The sequence below is a fragment of the Ceratotherium simum genome, chromosome 21 (genome assembly GCF_057802395.1).
Source record: "Ceratotherium simum simum isolate JZ-2026a chromosome 21, ASM5780239v1, whole genome shotgun sequence".
NCBI lineage: Eukaryota > Metazoa > Chordata > Mammalia > Perissodactyla > Rhinocerotidae > Ceratotherium > Ceratotherium simum.
The window spans coordinates 27708776-27731900 of record NC_141920.1 but is presented as its reverse complement, the minus strand read 5'-3'; the positions used below and the strand labels follow the sequence as shown (position 1 = coordinate 27731900).

At 47.0% G+C, this 23125-nt stretch overlaps 1 protein-coding gene across 7 annotated transcripts in view; it reads right to left on the bottom strand.

Annotated features, from left to right (window-relative positions):
• Window positions 1-23125, bottom strand: part of BCL2L1 (BCL2 like 1) — a 46675-nt gene that overhangs the window by 9170 nt on the left and 14380 nt on the right. For 5 of the 7 annotated variants that reach the window (XM_087445445.1, XM_087445443.1, XM_087445446.1 and 2 more), the window contains exon 3: window positions 7801-7863. The exons of the other annotated variants lie outside the window; for them this stretch is intronic. In XM_087445445.1, coding sequence (XP_087301571.1) covers window positions 7801-7863 — 63 coding nt within the window. The remainder of the gene's footprint in view (window positions 1-7800; window positions 7864-23125) is intronic. 7 annotated transcript variants of the gene reach the window in all.

Below are 23125 nucleotides of genomic sequence, written 5' to 3'. Positions count from 1 at the left end.
AATAAACCCATAAAGTAAGTACTATTATTACTCTCCATCTTACAGATGAGGAAACAGGCACAGAGAGGTCAAGTGACCCTCCCAAGGTCATACAGTTCATAAATGGCAGAGTTGGGATTTGAATCCAGGCAGTCTGGTTCCAGAGCCCAAGCACTTAATGGCTCCTGGGCAGCTGCTACAGGCTCATATGCATTCATTCTCTGGAATCCCAAGGCCTCCCTTCATCTCAACCCTCTCTCATCCCATCCCTGGTGACTCCCCATTCTTTTACAAGTAGCCACAGCCTTTCATTCTTCTCCCAGTGTTCAGGATGAGAAGGACCAAGGCTCACCCTTGAAATAGAGTCAGAGCCTCAAAAGTGACCTTACAACATACTCATCCAACCTTCATGTGATGCTCAAGCTCATCCTAACATCCTCATTTGCAGATGGGGCTCAGAAAGGAGAAGTGCCCAGGTCACGTAGTGGTCTGTTTCACTCCAGATCATCATACCTGTGGAGTTGACAGTCATCTCCAGGGCATTCTCCACTTACACACTTGTGATAAGGGGCTCCCTCCCTCCCAGGTGGAGCATTTGATGTTCGGACAGCTCTATTGGAGAACTTTTGCCTCTTTCCCTCTACCTCCCCCCACTGGCTGGCCTTAGTTCTGGTCCTCTCTCCTCTGCTGCTCTCGTCCAACTGTGTCCCAAGGGCTGCCCAAGAAGGCAACACGAGCTGGCAGAGGAAGCTTTGGTGGCCTTGTTCTGGGCCCTGGACCAGGTCCTGCTCCTCTCCGAGTATCAGTTTCCTCATTTGTAAAATGGCGGTGCTATCTGGATGAGGCCAAGGCTGGTGACAAATTAACTTCTATTTCTCCACTGAGCTGGGCTGCCAGAGCAAAGGCTAGGCAAGTACCCAATAAGTCTTACAACTAGACTAAGATGTTCAGCTTTGGACCTCATCTATAAAATGGGGATTAAAAATGTACTTATTTCACAAGAACATTGTGAGGATTCAATAGTAATACATGTAAAGCTCTTAGAACTGTGCATGGTGCACAGCAGACTTTGAGTAAATGTCAGTTATTATTACTGTTCTTATCATTAGACCAAGGCTCAGCTTGAGTCTTTTTTTTTTTTTTTTTGTGAGGAAGATCAGCCCTGAGCTAACGTCCATGCCAATCCTCCTCTTTTTGCTGAAGAAGACTGGCCCTGAGCTAACATCCGTGCCCATCTTCCTCCACTTTATGTTGGATGCCGCCACAGCAAGGCCTGACAAGTGGGCGCGTGCGCCCGGGATCCAAACCCGGGCCGCCAGCAGTGGAGCGCGCGCACTTAACCGCTACACCACGGGGCTGGCCCCCAGCTTGAGTCTTAAAGCCGTCTCTATAGTCTGCAAGACCCTGCAGGCTTTCCTCAGCTTTGTCTAGGGCCAGGCTGCTTCATTCCTCACATGCCATGTTCTGTTCAGCCTCAGGACCTTTGCCCATGCTGGCTCCTCTGCCAAGCTCTCTCCTACTTATCTCTTGGGTCTTAACCTGTAGGCCACTTCTTCAAGGAGGCCTCCTGCTCTCTGCCTCCAAGTCTCCTTTCAGCTCTCTCGTCAGTTTGCTGAGCTGCTCATTGTTGACCATGAGCTCTATCCCCCAGGCCTAGCCCGTGCTGGGCCCAGAGAAGGTGGTGATGAGTATGGCTGACTGATGGACAGTGAGAAGGGAAGAGAAGAAAGGCCAGTTCCCTGTCTCTTCAACCCCACCCTCACCACCTGGCAAAATTAGGAGGAGGCCCCAAGACACAAGGAGATTGGGCAGGGTGCTCAGGACTCTCCAGACACCAAGTTCTCCCAGGCTTAGGAAGGGAGACAAGAAGCTTCTGGGGAGGTTTTGAAAAAAGCATCTTCTGCACTGTATTGAGGCAACAGGCAGGAGGGACTGGGGTAGCAACCTACAAGGAACAGGGGCTTGGTCTCTGGGGCCAATCCCCTCCCTAAAACTCTGCTTCCTTCTGGGGTCTATGCCTCCAGGTACTCTATGGTCCAAAGCAGCCACTCCCTCCTCCTTTCTGCCCCAAGTGTCCCCACTCCCTCGTCTGGTGCTGATCAACGCTACACGCTGTGAAGAAAAGAGCACTGGCTGAGAAGTCAGCAAACGTGGGTTTTGAGTCCCAGCTCTATCACTGGCTTGCTTGGGGTGAATCCAATCCCCTGTCTGGGATGCTGGGAAAGTCTGCGACTTTCTCCACCTGTAAAATGAAGGGGATCATCTCAAAGGGCTCCTACTAGTGCTGTAGCATGAGGAGGATGAAAGTAACTCGCACATGGACAAATGAGTGACAACTTGGGTTCTCTCTCTCAGGGGTATCCAAAAGATCCAGTAATTAGTGTGGAAGGTGAGAGGTGACATTCTGGAGTAGAAGGACTTGTCACGAAAGGGTCTGATCCTCCTCCACCTCAAAACCTGCTGAGCCTTGCCCTCAAACCTGCAGGATTCCAGGGGGAAAAGGGCAATGGGTACATCTGTGACCCAGGGCAAGCTCCTCAGAGAGGCCAGACCTTGCTGGGCTCTGCCCCTATGGCCTCAACCTCCTCAACCCCAGCACCGCCTCCAACTAGTCCAGACAAGTCCCGGGTATTTTCAGCCACCTTTATCTGATCGGAAATGTTTGGAATTCCACAGAAGGCAACAGCTCTGGAGGATTTGGGGACAGGAGCAAATCCTTGCAACACCCTTCCCTCCCACTGTACATGTGAATGCTCTCACACACACCCCTTGTAACCAAAAACTCAGCTGAAGGCTCCCACGGGGTTGCATTTCCTACATTCCGGTTCCTTCTACTCTTCTCCTGGTTCATCTCCACCCCAGTCCACCAGCCCCCTCAAGGTGCAGAATAGCAAGATGCCTGAGATGATGCCAGGAGAGCTGGAGGACTCTGTAGCTGATGATGCCCAAGGAGGTGCCACCTGGAGGTTTGCTGTTCACAGTCAACACCCAGAGCACCAATGAACTGCAGAAGACCACCACCACCATCAGCACAAGGAGCCCCAAAAGCAACTCACTGTCCCACCTGATGTGGCATGCGGACCACCCAGAAATCATGTGTCATGATCTGTGGTTCACAGAGCAGTTCAACCCCTCTCCCTGAACAGATGGGAAACTGAGACCCACAAGAGGTGAAGGGACTCCCCTGCAAGGCCTCCTGACCCCAGAGTCCGGCAGTGTGGGTTCTGACCCAGCTCTATGACTGTCTACTTGTGGGACCTGGGGCAAGACCCTTTACTTCTCCAAGCCCGGAGTCCTGTCTGTAAAGTGAGAACACTATTTCTATCACAGGCTTGGCAGCAAGAATTAAATGATCCATGGAAAGTGCTCAAGAAATGTTAGCTGTTATTATTTTTTATAGCTAAAAATGAGTGGCCCTATTTGTGCTTCTCATGGTGTATCTCATTATTTGTAGCTACAAACAAAAAAATAACAGCTAATGTTTACTGAGCCCCTGCTTGCATTCTCAAAATCTTGCAAGTAGGTGTTGTCCCCATTCTACCAATGAGGAAACTAAGACTCAGAAAGGCGATGAGACTTTGCCTGAGATCACCACTGACCAAGCGAGGGTGTGTGACTCCACCGCACGTTGCATTTGCCAGTGCAACGGGACAGACGCAGAGGGATGTTACCAAACCCTTCCTTCCCACTTTGCACCACCCACCCGCCCACTATTTACTGAGGATCTGCTATTCTTGGGCCCTGGAAGTCAGAAATGACTTTGAAGGCAGGGAAGAGGCATGCCCCCTGGTTCCCTGGGTACCTTGGGGGTGGGAAAGGAAGAGGTGTGCTGACGGCTGCTCTGTGCTTCCTCCCTACGCCCAACACAGCCCTTGCAAGGCCAGTCCTTGCAGACACAGTCCCTCCCTGTATCTGGTCATTGTCTTGGAAACAAAAGTGATGACAAGTAGCTTCGGTGGAGCTGTTAGCTGAGTTTTCTAAGACAGACTGTGACCCCTTTGTGGGCCTGACCTGTGGGGTTGCAGGAAGGACCAGACAAGCTGCCCTGCTTAGCTCTGGACACTCATTCATTCCTTAAATCTTTATTAAGTGCCCACTAAATGCCAGGCACTATGCTAAGTGCTTGGGATAAAGCCGTGACTAAATCAGATGAAAATTCCTACCTGCATGAGTTTACAATTGAATGGGAAGAGATAGGCAATAAATAAATGCCACAGATGGTGGTAAGTGCTAAAAAGAAAAATAAATGAGAGAAAAGAGTTAGAGAGAAACATGCAAGAGGGAAAGATTAGAACCTGTGGTCAGGGAAAGCTTCTTAAGGAGGTGACATTTGATCAGAGCCCTGAAAGAAGTGAGGGAACAGGCATCACAAGGTTCTGAGGAAAGGCAGATGGAACAGGAAGTGCAAAGGCTCTGAGGCAGGAACATACTTAGGGTGCTCCAGGAACAGGAAGGACACCAGTGTGGCTGAAGCCATGTGAATGAGGAGAGAATGGTAGCAATGGGGTCTGACAGTAGCCAAGGGCCAGACTGTGCAGGGCCTTGAAAGCCATTTAAGGACTTGGGTTTGTCCTTTGAGTGACATAGAACACTGTAGAGTTCTGAGCAGGAGAGGGACATGATCTGACTTTGGTTTTAACAGGGTCCCTCTGGCTGCTGGATGGAGACCTCCAGGTGCAAGAGTGGAAGCAGGAGATCTGGTGAGGAGCTAATGCCGTCACGCAGGAGAAATATGATGGTGGCTTAGCCAGGATGGTGCCAGGGAAGCTGGTGAGAAGCAGTCAGATTCAGAATTTATTTTTAAAAGTAGAGCTGAAAGGATTTGCTAATGGATTGGATGTCAACTGTGGGAGTTGCTTGCCTCTCTGGCCTTCTGTTTCTCATCTACAAAAGCCAGGGGAAGAGGCCTTGGAGGATTTTTTTCCAGCTTGATAACTATGGGAACCCTATGGGATGAAGAAAGAGACAAAACCGTTTCTACTCTCATGGAAGTAAAGCCATTTGCTCTCCAGCCCCTGAGTGGTGAATGGCAATAAGAGGAGGAAGGCTGGAGCTGGACAGAGACAAAGGGAAGGCTGTGGCTGCCGACTTTCAGCAGATGCATGACTGGAGACCACCAGGCACGTGCAGGGCCGTGGAGTAGCTAGGCCCGGGTGGGGGTGGGGGTAGCTCCATCTATATCAGGAGGGAAGGGGCATCGGAGCCAGGCTGTGTCCGGGACCTACTAGGCAGACGGTGCTCAGTGAGTGAGTGAGGCAGTGCCAGGAGGCCAGGACTGTGCGCAAGGACTTCTCAAGTCCTTCCAAACTAACAAGAGGTAAGCCTGGTCCATGGGATTCCTCTCGTGTCATTCCTTCTGGCTCTATTACATTCTAGGCAGAGTCTCAAGTTCCCATTCTTCATGAATGGGAGACGTGAGGTCTGAAATCACCAAAGCGGAATTTCAGAGCTGGAAGGAAGCACAGCCACACCCGGTCCACTCTTCCCACAACTGCAGATATCACTGTTCGGGCCTTATCCAGGTATAATCGTTATTATTAACATTTTTCTATCAATTGACTCGCTTTTAAACGTATTGAAAATTCTTTTTTTTTTTTTTAATTTATTTATTTTTCCCCCAAAGCCCCAGAAGATAGTTGTTATGTCACAGTTGCACATCCTTCTAGTTGCTGTATGTGGGACGTGGCCTCAGCATGGCCAGAGAAGCGGTGCGTTAGTGTGCGCCCGGGATCCGAACCCGGGCCGCCAGCAGCAGAGCGCGCGCACCTAACCGCTGAGCCACGGGGCCAGCCCCGAAAATTCTTAATTTCCCCCCAAAAACCTGTTCTTCCTGCATCTTCCCCCTTTTTAGTAAATGGTAGTAGCTTCATCCTTCCATGCTGAAGCCTGAACACCCTGAGTCATCCGTAAGTCCTCTCTAGCTCTGATCTGTCAGCAAATTCCTTTGGATCTATATTCAAAATTTATCCAGAATCCCACTGCTTCCTACCACCTCCACTGCCACCATTTGTTCAAGCCAACATCATTTTCTGCCTCTATTGTAACAATCTTCTTACTGGTCTCCCAGCTTCTTACCTCCCCATATGGTCCCTCACCACACAGCAGCCAAAAGGGTCCTTCTAAAAGCAGTCAGATCCTGTCTGTTCAAAACACTCCACTGCCTTCCCATCTCACCTAGAGGACGAGCCAGTGTCTCACCATGGCTCACACAAACCTTCACCTTCTACCACTTGCTCACTCTGTTCCAGCCACACTCATCTCCTCTGCTCTTCCTCAAACACACCAAGCACATCCTTCTTACCTTGGGGCCACTGTACTTGCTCCCTCTGTCTGGAATGTTCTTACCACAGATTGTTACATGGTTTACTCCCTCAGGTCATGCATATCTCTGCTCACATGCCTCAGAGAAGCCTTCCTCAATCACTCTTTATTAAAAAAACAAACAAATACCAAAAGCTGCCTAGCCACCCCCACCATCACTCTCTGTCTTTTTAGAATGTAAACCCCACTAAGGCAGATATCCCCAGTAGCTAGAATGGTGCTTGGCACAGGGTAGATACTCAATAAGTATTTGCTAAATGAATAAATGAAACAAAAAGGCAACTTATATTATTACTACTATAAATAGAAAGCCAGTATTATTTGCCACAGATAAAATAAAAACACTATTAAAATTTTTTTTAAAATGTTCATTTGCGGGCCGGCCCCGTGGCTTAGCGGTTAAGTGCACGCGCTCTGATGCTGGCGGCCCGGGTTCGGATCCCGGGAGCGCCCCGAGGCACCACTTCTCCGTCCAACGTCCAACGCGAGGCCGAGTCCCACGTACAGCAACTAGAAGGATGTGAACCTATGACGTACAACTATCTACTGGGGCTTTGGGGGGAAAAAACTGAATAAATAAAATCTTTAAAATGTTCATTTGCATATCACCTATAAGTTATCTTGAAGATCAATGGTATGTGTACCAATCTTGGTCCCACACCTTTACAAAGGAGACACATGAGGCCCAGGGTAGGAGAAAGCTCAGGACAGAATCAGCCAGCCAATTGGAGGCCGGTCCAGAGCGGCCACACAGGTGCCCCCTGAGTGCCTTGGAACCACAGCCCTGCCCCACTGAGTGCAGACAGAGACTGAATCTTGGGAAGGGGGAGCTAGGTTGGACCAACAGAGCCTTTCTGAGGGGCCAGGGAAGCTCTCCCCTGGGTCAGGCTCAGAACTGGCAGCTCTGCTGAAGAGAACAAAGGCCAAAGAGGAGTGTGCCGGGCTGGAGGAGCCTCAGGGGGCTGCATGGTGGAGGACTGGCACGCACAAACCTGTAGGTGAGGTCCATGGAGACCAGACAGCTGAGAGCAAAAATGAAAACAGGCTAGGTCCCAAAGCGTGGCAGCTTCAATCCCGTAAACACTAGACAGGCGTGGGGGTTCAGGTGCAGGCCTGAGGGCCCAGCTGAGCCCAGGGGGAGGATGAGACCTTCCCAGTCCCTTCTGTCAGTGATGACGACTCTAAGCTGAGCTCAGCAGAGACACTGCCAACCCTGCTAGTAGTCACAGCAGACATTAAGGCGGAAAGAGACAGAGTCACTCTCCTAGTTCCCACATTCCAGATGGTCTTTTCTAGCACCCTCCTAAGCCCTAGCCAGCTCCACCCACAAGGGGCCTTGAGGATTTGATCCCTTTTTGGAGGGGCACATCCTTTTCCCATCCCCGTGGGGCTTAGCAAACATGGCTGCAGGTGCAGGGGGTAAAGCTGAGCTGTTCTAACTGCCAGGCCAGCAATGCCTGACCTACATCTCCATGGTTGGTTGCATGCAAAGAAAAATACCAGGGATTTCCGTTGGTGTTCACCAGATGCAGCTGCCAAGGGAAGGCTGGGCCTTCCGAAGACCTGTTGTGAGTAGAGAAGGACAAGTGGTGAGCTGGCTGGGATAGGCAACGGGGCTGGCCTCTAAATTATTTCCTGGCTTTGAGGACCTCCATAGATTTGAGAGACTCTATCAAGTTTTTATCTTTTTTTCTATCAAGTACTTCGACTGAAGTTTTTTTTTTTTTTTTCCTTTTCTAGTATATTATCTCAGTAAGAATTGAGAGAGAGAAAACGAGACTCTATTTGGAAAAAGAACTCCCCAAACTCAACAGTTCTTCTAATTGTAAACTGCTGGCATTTGGAGTGAGGCTTTAGATTTACAGAGAAAAAAGGCAATTTGGAAGTTTTGCGTGGTAGTGTGAGAAGGACCTGGGACTTCAGAGTCAGGACACGTGGGTTTGCTCCTGCTCTGTGGTGGCTCTATCCGGCTATGGACATGTCAGTTACGCACCCTGGGCCTTCCTTTTCTCATCTGTCAAGTGTGGAGGATGGACCAGATGATCTCTAAGGCCCCCTCTCCAGCTCCAAAGGAGCTATGATCCTGTCCCTAGGCCTTGCTCCTGTACTCCCTCAGGTGAGTAGTGTTGTGTAAGGAAAAAGTAAGCGCTCTTAAGAGACAAGAGACCCAAGTTCTAATCCCAGCGTTGCCATTTATTAACTCACGGTGTGATCTTGGGCAAGTCACTTCACCTCTGGGGGCACTCCACTTTCTTCATATGTAAATCAAAGACTTGAAAGTGCATTGAAAAAAAGCACTGTAGGAACTCTGGTGTTATTATGCCTCCCTTATGTCGTTCACTCCTTAGCATACGCCTGCCTCCCAAAGGGCCTGTTCTTTACCCTGGAATTGCCCCAGCTTGCAACCCTAAGATTCTAGAGACACAAAATGGAGGAGGTGGGGTTCAAACCCAGGTCTGTCTGATTGCAGAGCCTGTGTTCTCCCACTATAGAAATGTGGAGGCAGCATGGATAGCAGAAAGGACTTGGGATTTAAAGTTAGAAGACCTCAGTTCCCTCCATGGTAAGAGGAAGACCTCCTCTACCTCCCAGCATGGCCAGAGGCTCAATGACATAATGTATGGACACAAAAAAGCACCAGACAAACCTTAGTTAATGATCCCGTGCCATTACTATGTGATCCAAGCCTGGGTTTCCCCACAATCTAAAGGTTTCCCCACATCTTAAGGATATTACAGCTTCACTTCTCAGCCTTTCGTCCTACAACATTTTGGCCTCTCCCTTCTTGTCCATATCTGGTCCATCCTTCCAGACTCCCTTTACCTGGAGCCTCCAAGCCACCAAGCACAGAGTCTACAGTGCTCTCCCCGAGAGGCTGTGGAGGGGTTCAGAGTCCTAACTCTGAGACTTATTTGCTGTGTAACCCTGGGCTGATCACCTAAACTCTTGAGTCTCAGGACCCACATCTATAAAATGGGCATAAGACCTACCCCATAGTGCTCAATAAATGTTTGCGACTATTGTAATTATGTTATGCTTCCTCTCTCCTCTGAACTCCTCTAACCCCCGTAGTCTTTTCCATTTACTTTGGTACCTGCAGTCTCATGATCTAAGTTGTTGAGAGCTAGGCCTGTACTTTATCCTTCTGTTCCTCCCTTGGAGCAGCAAGCACATGACAGGTGTACAAAGAGCACCTGTTAAACGATTGGGAGATGGGTCCTTTCTGAAGTAGTATCAGTGGGGGCCATCGCCAACGATTGCCCACCAATCTCCAGGCGACACGTGGCAGCCCACTCTTTGGCTACCCCGTGTTAAGCAGTGTGTGTGGTGGTGGGGGATGGAAGCTATAAGCCCTCCCCTCTACAGCAGACACTGAGTTGGAGAAGCCAGACTCAGCCTCTGTAGAGGGCACCAAATAATAGAGAAAAGTAGAAGTAGAGAGAGCCAAGGGAAACCCACAGACACCAGAGTGAGTGAGTGAGGGCTTCTGAGTCTAAGAGATTGGATTTGAATTCTGTCCTTATTAGCACTTGACTTGGGGCTATTATTTAAGTTGTTTTACTCTCAGTTTTCTCATCTGGACAATGGGGACAATAATATGTTTCCCAAGCAAGACTATTGTGAGGGTTAAAAACACAACACAGTACACCTTACAGCATCTTGCACCTGGTAGGTACTCAATGAATGGCAGCAACTATATTGTCACTAGTATATTAATCATAGATGGGTTATGTCTACGAGCCCCTCTGATGGCCAACAGATGCACACCAAGAACCAGTGACATGGCTCTCTATAGCAACTGGAGCTCTGGATGGAGAAAGTTCTCTTGATGGAATCCTATTAGATTTGGAAATTCTTTCCATGGAAGGATGGCAGGCAGCTCCGTACAGACCATAGGCCTCAGACCAGACATATGTGGGTTCCCCCGGGGGGCTCCACAGCTTCCTGGCTGTGTATTCTTTTGGCCAGTTCCTCTCTCTGAGCTTGATTCCTCATCTGTGTTAGACTCCAGGACCATATGTTATTCCTCCTCAGAGGCAGTCAAGGGCGTTCTTTAAAAGCACAGGCACTAGAAGATTCAAACCTGGGTTTAAATCTCAGCTCTACCACTTACTAGCTTGGGTCAGTGACCATGGCACACTCTTTAACATTTCTGAGCTTTAGTTTTCTCATCTAAAAACCTTCCTTGTTGGGTAGCTATGCGTATTACCAGATAATATGCCTGTGCTTGGCACACGGTAACAATTTCACTTGATACATGAAAGTGTTATCTTTGTATCCATGGCCTGGCACTGGCAGGCACTCAATAAATGTGCTGAATCAAACCCTGCCCCAGTAGAAGGGGTGTGCAGAGAGAAGATACTCCTGTAAACTGGCACCACTGCTACAGCCCAGGTAGGCAATATCTATCAAAATCACAAGTGCATACACCCTCTCACCCTGCAATTCCACTTCTAGGGATTTAGCTCCCATAGATACCCTGCATTCACACATGGGACAAATGACAAATACAGGGCTGTTCACTGAGTATCACTATTATAACTGCAAAAGACTGCAAAAAAGTGTCTACCAATGGGAACTGGTTAAATAAAGTAGAGGACAGTACCAGATAAGGAATACTATGCCGTTATTAGAAAGAATGAGAAAGCTCTTGATGGACTGATATGGAATGATCTCTAAGAGCCACTATTAAGTGAGAAAATCAAGGCAGCAAACCATGTACAGCACACAACCATTTGTGCAAAAATCAGGGGAAACATATATGTGTTTGCTTGTGTCTATAGAGTTTATTCTCCCAGGAAGGGAACTGGATGGTTAGGAGACAGGGGTGGGAGGGAGACATTTCCTTTCGAATTTTGAACCACATCAATATACTACCTATTCCAAGAAAATAAATAAAAAATTAAAGGGGGTGGGGCAAAAGAGAAAGAGAGAATTTCCCACAAGAAGCAGTTGGGACTCCCCAGAGACAGACTCTTTGGCCAGTTATTACTCCATCAGAGAAAAATGACAACTCTGGTACTTGCATCCTGTAACACCAAAACAACACCACTACTGTGTGACCAACTGCACTAGGGTTGCCACCATCTCTGACCCTTTGTCCCTGGTTGCTGTTAAGCTAGGAGAGGACAAGGATCCATGATGAGGTTCCTCTATCTTCTAGGTTAAGACTGTCCAGGTAGAATAATAGGGAAAGAAGGTTCTAGTTAAAACAAAAATTATCCCTGATAGCCCTGGAAGAAAAAAGGGAAGGGAGGGAACCTAGTCCTGGAGGGAGTGGGGGCAGTCAGGCTCTAGGGGAAGGGCTGGCAACTAGGTGTGAGAACCCCCTCCTCTCACCTGTCTTCCCCTAAGCTCCCTACCACTACTCCTCCTGTTTTCCTTTACAATTAATCTCTTGCCTGCATGCTAAGAACACTCTATCAGGGAATCCTGCAAGTAGCTGAAGATCCAACTGGCTCTGGAAGAAATACAAATGGCTAATAAAATATAAGAAAAGATGTTTTACCTCATAAATCACCCTGGAAATAGTCCTTGGATATTTTTAACTTTTTATTATGAGACTATTTAAACATACAAAAGTAGACAATGATAAAATGAACCACCATGTACCCATCACTCAGCTTCAACAATTATCAACTCAGTACCAATCTGATTTCATCTATTGCTCAACCACTCTCCCTCACCCATGTAGCAAATTCCAGACATAGTTCAGTATGTATTTCTAAAAAATAAGGAATCTTAAAGAGGAGAAAAAAACATAGCCACAATACCATTATCATATCTAAAATTTGAAAAATCCAACAAAAATCTTGAAAGGGTTTTAAAGGTGATCAAAACTCTTTCCCAAAGAAGGCACCTTTGTTCAATATGAAATATTAATGCAGTGTATATAATAAGCTCTAGGTACAACTCAAGTTACAAATAATTCAAATTTGTAGACATTTAAAACCTACTGAAATAAAGGTATTCCACCAACTAAAATACTAAGATGACACGAGAGTCAATTCCAGTTCTATTAAGGACTCAAATGTGAAAGGCAAAACTTTAAAACCTAATTTTAGAAGAAAATATAGACAAATGTCTTCAGGACTAGAGGTTGAGAAAGGATTTCTTCAACAAAACATAAAAGATGTAAATGATAGAAGAAAATATTCAACTAGATTAAAATTTAGAAATTCTAGTCATCAAAAGACATACATAAAAAGTGAAAAGACAAACTACAAACTGAGAGCCTATATTCGTAACACCTGTAGACAAAAGATTAGTATTCAGAATATATAAAGAACTCCTACAAATCCATAAGAAAAAGCCAAATCAAAAGAAAACAGAGCAAAGACTTGAACAGGTATTTTACAAAAGAGGAAATATGAATGGTCAATAGATGTGAGGAAAGATTCTCAACCCTAATTGTAATCTGAGAAATGCAAATTAAAACCACAAGATACCACTTCACATCCACCAGCTCTATAAAAATTTTAAAGTCTGACCGTATCAAGTATTAACAAAGATGTAAAGCAATGGAAACTCACATGCCGCTGGTGGCAGCATAAATTCTTACAAACACATAGGAAAACAATCAGGCATTATGTTCCATCAAGGAATTCCACTCCTAGGTATAAACCCTACAGCAATGATTCTCAAAGAGTGATCCCAGGACCTGCAGCAGCAGCATTACCCAGGAACTTGTTAGAAATGCAAATTCTCAGGGCCCCAACCCAGACCTACAGAATCAAACACTGGTGGGGGTTGAGCCCAGCAATCTGTTTAAGGAGCCCTCCAGTGATTCTGGCAGCTAAATCTGGGAACCACTGCCCCAGAGAAATTCTTGAATATGTGCATGCGCAGGAGACACACGCAGAATGTTCAAAACCGCATTGTTCGAAACAGCAAAAACAAAGGAACAACCCAAACAACCACTGAAAGTAGAATGGATACATAACTTGAAACATAATCATACAAAGGGATATGAAAATGAACGAACTACAGCTGTACACATAACATTGATGGATCTCACAACGTAAGTGAAAAAAGCAAACTGCAGGCGAATACACACAGTATGATATTTAAATGAAGTTTAAAATCACGTAGAAGAATACTCTATATATGTAGTACAGCTATTTTTTTAAAAAGGCAAGGGAATGATAAACACAAATCTCAGGAGAATGGGTGGGGGTGGCTGTGATTGGAGAGGGGCACACAGGCAGCTCTAAGGTTTAATACATGTTTGATTTCTTAAACTGGGTGATAAGTTTATAGGTGATCATTTTCCTATTCTTGAAATTTAACATACGCATTAGATATTCTCTGCTGTTTTTATGATACATTTCTTAAAAAAAAAAAGGATGCTGGAACAGTACAATCCTCAGAGCCACAATTGCAACCACTAACTCTGATTACATGTGTGGTGTCCAAAGGGTTAAGCCTGTTTCTTGGCCTGTGGGTGGGAGGGCAGGCAGCAGCTGGAGCACAGTGGGAGTCCCTGGCTCCAGCTGGCTCCAGCCTGGATCTGCCTGGATCAAGCACCACACCCAGGAACTGGCACCTGGGGGGGAGGTGGGGGAGCCTCTGGACAGGTGGCACCTGAAGCCCTTGGTGACCTGATACATGTAAGGAACTGGGCCCAGTCAGACGGATGGTGGCCTCCTCCTGTAGGAGCCCCTCCATCTGGTAAGGAAGTGTGCTGGGAGCAGCTTGGAGCTGGTGAGAAGGGGAAGAGGGTCTGGGACTCATGGTGGGGGTGGGGAAGGAACTGGGTGGGCTGGGCTCAGATACCAAGGGAGGCTGCTGGGATTAGCACCTGCTGAGAATGAGATTAGGTTTCCTGGGAAGGGCTCATCTAACTAATGCCCCCCCAAAAGCTGTCTCCCTGTGGCTTTTCTCTGCTAGACAGATGGTGTCTGAGCTGCCTCTTGGAGGGTGGGCTCCTTGAGGGGGTGGTGGAGGTGGGGTGGGACCTGCTGCCTGCTTGGTCACGGGATTCCCTGCCTTCCACAATAATAATGATCAGAGCTAACTCTTACTGAGGCCTTACTATATGCCAGGAACTGTCCTAAACCCTTCACACAAATTACCCCTAAATAGTTTTCATAGCACCCTATGGCCTAGGCAGTAGGTTTACATTTGAGGAAACTGAGGCCTGGTAAAGTTAAACACTTGCCCAAGCAAAAGAGGACTTGAATGCAGGCAGTAGGACTCCACAGCCCTTGCAGGAAACCACTACTGGCCACGACTTCTTGCTCTTCTCATTAAATGCAAGTGCCTTCCAGTTGCTCAGGCCAAAAACCTGGACTCTTCTCTCTCTCTCACACCCCTTATCCAATCATCAGCAAATTCAGTTGGCCCAACCTTCAAATTATATTGAAGCTCTGACCACTGCTCACCACTTCCACCGCGTCTCCACCCTCATACAAACCACCATCATCACCCGCCCAGCTTCTTACTGGTCTCTTGCTCCCGCCCTTGCTCCTAAAGTGAAAACAGGGACTTTGGTTTGTTCACTGTATGCCCAACCTATAGCTCAGTGCCTAACACATGGCAGGCACTCAGTAAACATTTGTTAATGAACAAATGGATGAATGACCAACATCTCTCAGGAAATGACTCAGATTCAGAGGGGAGGAAGGCCTGCCTGAGTGCCCTTAGCTTTCTCAGCCTTGATGAACTTTGGCAACCCCAAGGCAGTGGTCAATGTCCTTCCCTATTACGAAATGTCCTAGGTGCATAGCATCATCACTGTGTCATCACATGTGTGCCTGCACACATGCACATACGCAGTGACACGGGAGCTGAAGAGGGCTGCTTCTGAGAAGAAATGAACCTAGGGCACTTATTTCTTGGGGACTGTCCTCCATTTGTTCCTGCACTGTATACACTTTGGCTTTTAGTCTCTCGAATGAAGAATCATTGGAGGGTTTTGAACTGAAGAATGACAGAATCTGACTTCTATTATAGAAGGATCACTGGTTGCTATGTGGGTATCAGATTAGACGAGGGCAAAGGCAGAACCAGGGAGACAGGTGGGAGAGTTGTCCAGGTGAAAGGGGGAATGAGCAATAGCTGTGCCCGCACACATCCCACTTCTAGCCTTTAACCAGGCTAGTTCCCCTGCCAAATGAGAAACAGCAACAGCAGATGCTGGGGATTCTACACAGCGGTTTCCATTATCCATATAGCAACTCATTAACCCCTTCAACAGTCCTGTGAGCTGGGTTCTAGCAGTAGCCACGTTTTAGAGAAGAAAACTGAGGCTCCAAGAGGTAAAGTCACCTGTCAAAGATTGTACAGCAGACTGTCAGCATCCAAAGTCTGTCCTCTTCCCACTTGAATAGGCTACTTCCAGCCAGCATCCATCCACAGCCTATCTAGGCTCCGAAGCTCCGAAGTCCAGTTCCAAGCCCACCTTTTCCAGGAAGCCTTCCCTGACCTTACCCAATGGCTTGTCTCTCTTTTAAGAACCTATCTACAGGGCTACCATTCACTGCACACTCCCTGGGTGCTGAGTGCACTGCTGAATGCTCTACATGTGTTATATAATATTCAAATGAGCCACGGAGCCACATACCCTGGTGACATCCATTTTACATGTGAAAACAGTGAAGCTGAGAGAGGCAAAGTCACAGAGCAAGGAAGCTGTCTGTGGTCCTACTCACCTGGCACTCAGCCATCTTTTTATTACTTTCTTTTTTTAATGTATTTCACTTATTTTTTTTCCTTTTTAGTCCTTGGTCAAGGGGGGATATGCAATAGATCATAGTGTGGTGGCTGCTCTGCTCTTAAATCTAAGCTGTCTTTTTGTCCCCTGGAGCGGACTCCAAATGCCTTAAGGTCAAAGTCCACAAATAAGACTTTGTTTGCCCATCCTACAGGGCTGGGCCTGAGCCTTCGATTTGGGCAAAGGAGATCGGAAAGGTCAGGAGTTCTTGCTGAGGTCACAGGGCTAAAAGAGGGTGGAAGAGAGGGATAGGGGCCGTCCTGTGAATCCTCCTATCCTGCAAGGGCACTCTGTTCCCTTAGCTTGAGAAGCTTTGAGGATAGCTTTCTCCAAGAAAATGCACCTTCCAGCTTTTTAAAAGTGGGGAGCACTGTTTCAGCCAAGAGCCCGTGGACGGGTGGAATACCCATACCCCAGCCTCATTCTGAAAAGACTTGCAGAGTGGGAAGGAAGGGGCAATGACTTTCAGTTCCCGTTAATGTGTCTAGAACCAGCAGCTGATTCAGCTAGATGATGTCACCTTCCCAAACCTCCTGACCAGCAGCTGAGATGGTAAAAGCAGGAAACTGGGGGATACTCAACTGGCTAAGTCTGAACATGCCTCTGGCAAAGGCCAACAGTAACCCCAGGCTCTGGGGCATCCTCCTGCAGAGGAGCAACAAGAGTCCTCTCAGCTGGGAGGACAGCAGGTGTCTAAGGCCCTCATTCCAAGATGCTTCCCTTCTTTAAAAGATGCTTAGCTTCTTTTGCTAAGCAGCTTTCTGCACGTACTGAACTAACAATGCTTCATTTATTCTGAGGGTGGAGCAGTGGAAAGAAGCCTGGCTCTGCAGCCAGACCAATCTGAATCTGAATCCAGGTTTCACCGTGTACAAGCGGCAGGAAGCTGGACATGGAACTTCATCTCTCCAAACCTCAGTTTTCTCAGGAGAAAAGAAACTGGGGCCAACAGACCACTTACTACACAGGTAATTCTCATGTAATGAGAATTACATGAGAAAATGCATGTAGTGTGCCTGACATGGGATGGGCGCTCAATAAATCGTAGTCACCATCATTTCCTTTGGATCTCTGTGAGGGAGGTGTGAAAGATCATCTTCATCTATAACACAAAGGGAAACAAAGGCCCAGACTGGGCCCACCAGTGTCAGAGCTGAGTATCTACATGGGCCCAAAGCTTGGACGAGTCAAGTTCAATCCTGCATTGCATTTCTGTCTGCAAAGTCTTGCTTCAAATCTTCCCAGGCTAGCTCTTTCTCCTTAATCTACTCTCAGGTCAAGTGTTACCTCCTCAGAGAGGCGTTCCTTGACCTCCCTGTATAAAGTTGCTTTCCTAGATACTCCATTACTCAGTTTCATTTTCTTTACAGCATTTAACTCTCTACCTGAAATCATCTTATTTGTTTGTTTCTCAGGCTAGCTGTCGCCCCCACTAATATAAGAGTTCTATGAGAGCAGTGTCCTTGACTGTCTTGTTCATCATAGCACCCTCAGCACTTAGCACAGGGCCTGGCTCATACTTAGTGCTCAATAAACATCTGCTGAATCACCAAATGAATGAAGGCACCTGGGACAGCCAAAGGCTAAACTGACAAGGGCCCCACACTTACTCCTCTGCTCACTGTCAGTTCAAGGTCCTGGCTCCCATTTCAGATGCTGTCACTTCTACCTGGGAATCAGTGGACCAACAGGCAGCCAGAATGGGCATCCGTGCCTGGCAATGACTCATCTATTGGGATACCAGGACTGCAGAGGGAGGGCCTCAGAATCTCTCCCTGGCACTTGAGGCTCCCACAAATCTGGCTCCAGCTGACCTTTCTGGCTTTGTCACCTAATAAGAGAGACCCTTTCACACATACTCCAAACTGGACTGCCACTGCGTATGGTCTCTTCTTGAGAGTCCATCCCAGCCTGCACATCTTAGCTCACATGGATTCACTGCCGGGAGCACCAGCCCCTCTTTTCCCTGTCTCTATGGTAAGTCCCAGCACAAATCTCACCTCTTCTGTGAAATGCTTCTCTTATTTGGCATTTAGCATTTGTTGTTGGCTTTCACAAGATCTCTTTTCACGTGCATTGTCTTTTCTCTCTAATGCAATTCGAAGTGTCTTGAGAGCAGAACTGGGTCTTCAATGGTGATATCTCAATTAATAAACCTTCTGGGAAAAAGGCTCTCTTTGAAACAAAGTTGGCCAAGTCCAGAGAGGGTTGGGGAGAGGGCCAGGCTCCTCCCCGCTGGACTGGTCCTTTTGGTAAACGAGGAGGAAGAGATCATGCTGCCTCAGTCCAGGGGCCCAGCTGATGAGGCAGGGAGGGAGCCAGCAAATCCTGGACTATCATATGCAGTCTGGGACAATCCCAAGGTCATGTGTCTGACTGGATTTTTTAAAAACCATCATTTTAAAGCATCTGGGCACAATTTAGTTATCAATCATAACGAATAGTAGAAAAACTTTGCTCAGTTCAAAGGCACTTGTGCGGTACCCATTTCTGTGAACCAATCTTAGTTCTAGCTCTTGTCTTCTCACCCAGACTTTCCTTTCACCTGACTCTCCTAAATATTTTATCCTTTTGGTTATATGAATTTTCCTAAGTTGTTTCCAACTCTTTGTAAAACAGTGAGATTTCAATAAAAAATAAGAGTTGGTCCAGTTTTCTTTCCAATGTTACAATGGTGTACAAAAAATGATGTTCCAAACAACTCATTATAACAATTAAAGATAAGCGACAAAAATAATGCATGTGAATCACTGAGTATAGTGCTTGGCAGGTAGTGAGCATGCAAAAGGAAAGTTGAAAGAACACTCTCAATTCTTATACCCTCTCTTCTCCAGGCCTCAGTTTTCTCACGTGTGAAATGAAAACAACATCTTAGGTTTGTTCATTTGTTCAATCATTCATTCCAAAATCATTCACTGAATGTTTACTACCTGTAAGAAACAGTTCTAGGCACTAGAGATATAATGATGAATAATCCAAAGTCCTTATAATCATGGGGCTTATAGTCTAGTAGAAGAGACAAAAAACAAGTAAACAAACAAAAAGAAAATTTCACGGGCCAGCCCCGTGGCTTAGTGGTTAAGTGCGCGCGCTCCGCTGCTGGCGGCCGGGGTTCGGATCCCGGGCGCGCACTGATGCGCAGCTTCTCCGGCCATGCTGAGGCCGCGTCCTGCATGCAGCGGCTAGAAGGGTGTGCAGCTGTGACATACAGCTATCTACTGGGGTTTTGGAGGGGAAAAATAAGTAAATAAAATCTTAAAAAAAAAAAAAATTTCAGTTAGATGTTGGCGCTATGACAAAAACACAAAAAGGTAACACACTAAAGAGTGATTTAGAAGTAGCTTGGCTACTTTAGACCAAAGGTCAAAGAGAATCTCTCAGAGGAGGTGACCTGTGAGCTGAGTCAACTGAAAGAATCAGCAAGGCAAACACTAGGGTAGAGCATTCCTGGCAGAGGAAACAGCAGCTACAAAGGCCCTCAGGCAGGGACAAGTGTGCCAGGAACCAGGAACAGCAGAAGCCCCTGTGGCTTGAGTGCAGAGAGGGAGGGGTGGAGTGACGGAGGATGCAGAGGCAGCCAGTACCAGATCATGCAGGCCTTAGAGGACTGGGTAAGGACTCTGGGTTTTATTCCAAGTGAATGGAGGACTGTAAGCAAGAATGTTATAAGATCTGAACTTGGTTTTTAAAAGATCACTCTGGCTGCAGTGTTGGGGCAGAAGCGCTTTTTTAAGGTCTCTTCCCTGTTCCAAACTTCTGACTTTTTCACTGTCATTCTAGGCTCCCATGAACTGGTTGCCTGAGCAAGAAAGATGCATCCTCCTCACCAGAGAGGGAGCAAAGAGAAGGAGTGGTTTCTGCTCTGGGGAGGAGGAGGGAATCTGTGTCACCTTGTTCTGCAGGAGATGGAGGGAGTGGTCCAATCAGGGAGGGGTGGGAATCCCAGCTTGGAAAACATCCCCAAGCCACCTGTATTGTTTCTGCCTCCTGTGTGGAAGTTTCTGCCAATGACACAGTGCTCTGGAATGCTCCCCCCCACATACACACACCCAATCTTCCGTTTACAGAGGCATAGCTGTCCTTTGCATTCCTCCAAGGATTTAGCTCAAATCTAGCCTACAGGAAATGGTCGATAAAGAGCTAGTGATTGATTAATGAAGAGAGGGAATATTCTCAGCCATTAAGCAAATATTAATGAGGACTATGAGTACTATGTTGTCTCTGGGGATACAAGGTGATTAAGATAGGTTTCTTGCCTTCACTGAGCTCAGAATTCAGCAGAAAGACCAAAAACCACAGAGAGCTATGATGCTGGATACAAGAGTAACAGCAGCAACATTTGCTAGGCCCTCCTTATCCAGAGGTAGAACATGTGGGCTTTGGAGCCAGACTACCTGGGTATAAATCATGACTTCACCACTTAGTAGCTGTGCATCTTTGGAAAAATTCCTTAACTTCCCTATGCCTCACTCTTCTCCTCTGTAAAATGAGAATAATAAGAGTACCTACCTCAATGGTGCTGTTTTTAAAATTCAATGAATTAATACACATGAAACACAAGTGTAAGTGCTCAATAAATGTTAGCTATTATTAAAAATTATAACATCTGTGCTAAGCTTGACATGTATGATCTCATTTCATCCTTACAAAAACCCTATGAGGCAGGTATTATTATCTCCATTTTTCAGAGAGGGGAACTGAGGCTCACAAAGGGGAAGGAATGTGCCCAAGATCAAACAGCTGGTATGTGATGGAGCGCAGATGCAAACTCAGCTCTGTCGAACTCCAGAGCCCATGCTTCTGGCAAGGAAATGATCCCATTCTCTTAAAAAGCCCCCAGCACAGTGCCCATGACACAGCACGGGCCCCATAAAGAGCACTATGGTTATTATTCCATTGTCCCTGGAGATCTTCCAGTAGTAGGTGCTGTGTAGCCCAGAGGAAGGGCCTCTTTCACCCTGAAGGGGTCTGAGAAAGGTTCAAAGGTACTGACCTGAGTGCCAACTGCAGGCTTTGCTCTGGAGTTCCACGGGTTCCTCTCACCGAGGCTTGGAGTACTAATTTGGAACCCCAACTTCCACCACTAAATCAGACCCAGAAACTGACCCCAGGTGCCCAGACACCTGCATGGACAGGCGGACAGTTTCCTCTGGGTTGACTTCTCGTCTGGCCCTAGATATCTCTCAGTTTCATCACTGAGCCACCAGCCTGGGGCCTCATGCTTGCACCTGCTCCTTGACCCAGTCTCAGGAGACCTTGAGCCTTAGACTTGGGCTCCCTCTCTGGACCCTGCCCCAAAGGGCCATTTCTGAGTGACTCCCTGGGGACTTTCTTGATATGGTAACCCCTTGGTTCCATATGAATGTGGGTGCTGTGAGCAAAGGGAAATTTTCCTCACTGAGTAGCAGACGGAGAGTGGGTAGCACAAGGGGTGGTTGTTCTTGTTCTGAGTCAGAGGTGAGCATAGGGTGAGGCCTGCTGGGCCTCATAATTTTACGTTGAAGCAGCACTGATCCTGGCCAGGTCAGAGCTCCCACTCAGCAGTCCAGCACAGGCGGGCGAGGACATCCTGGGGTTAGGAGCTAATACTCATTTCTACTTCTCATTTGAGTCACACTCAGAGGTCTGGCCTTGCCTGGTAATTTGACTGCAGAAGATAAGCAATGGCTGAATCAATGAATGACCAAACTTCACAGTGAGAGGAAAAGGAAAGACCCAGCATTTTGTGAGCTTTTACTCTACACCAGGCACTGTGCAGGGCACTTTACATACACCATTCATCGTTATGAATGTTGGTTAACCCGGTCACTAAACACTCCACCACCGAGTGCTAGCCCTAACAGATAACAGTGAATGAGACACTGTTTCCACCCTCAATAAGCTCAGAGCACTTTGCTTAGTCTTTCTCCCCAAAATCCCATGAAATGAGTATTACTTCCATTTTATAGATGTCCAGGCTTAGAGAAGCAATTTGTCCAAATTCATGAAGCCAGATATGTGAGAGAGGTAGGATACTGCTTCCACTCCAAAATACTTGTTGGCTGAATGAATTAATGAATGAAATGAATGACACAGCTATGGCTGTGACCTCAGTCAAGGAGCAGCAACAAGACCAAACATTTATAGCTCTCCAAGTGCTTTTTCATCTATCAGCTCCTTGGGCCTCACAGCCAGCCCACGAGGGAGGCAAGGCGGGTGTTATCTTCCTTCAACAGATGAGGCAACAGGCAGAGGTTGGGCAAGAGGCTTACAGCCACAGAGCAAACAAGGAGTGGGGCCATACTGGAAAAACTTCAGAGTCCCACGACACCTTGTTTAATCATTCAAACATGGGACAAGCACCTACTATGTGCTAGGCATGCTCCTAAGCACTTGAAGTATTCAACTCATTAAGTCTTCTACTTAATCAACAAATAGTGATTGAGCGCCTTCTATGTTCCAGGTTCTGTGGTAGGATCTAGGGACACAGCAGTGAATAAAGCACAGGAAGAGGTCCCTGCCTTCTTGGAGGCACTTGGCAAAAATCGAAGAATATATGCTCCATTGCTAAATGTCTAGTCAGCAACACTGGCCAAACCCCTACAAAGCATGTGTACAAAGCATGACTTGGGGCCCTAGCGGAGGAGGTGGGGACAAGGTAATGAGCCACAGTCCCCAGCTTTAGGAATCTTAAAATCTCCAAGCTCTTGGTTCAAAGGATATCTACATACTCTGTCAGCCTAAAAGTTTGCTCCTGGAGAATATTTCCCATAGTGATCACAGCAACCTGATCACCTATGAAGGCAATCTGATAATAACAGCAGTAATAATAGCTGTCATACTGAGTAATTACTCTATGCCAGGCTTCACGCTAAGTGCTTCATGTATCTTACTAATTATTTTCATGCTCTCAAGAAAAGTACTATACATTATTATCCCCTTTTTATAGATGAGGAAACTAAAGCTGGGGAAGATTAAGTAATTCCCCCAAAGATAACTATAGAGCAAGTGGGATTCAGCATTGGTTTGTCAAATTTTGTACCTGACTCTTAAGAGTGATGGAATTTCTCCCAAGGAGGCAGTGGAGAGGCAGACACCAGGAATACCAGGAGCAGCTGCCGCCTGGGAGGG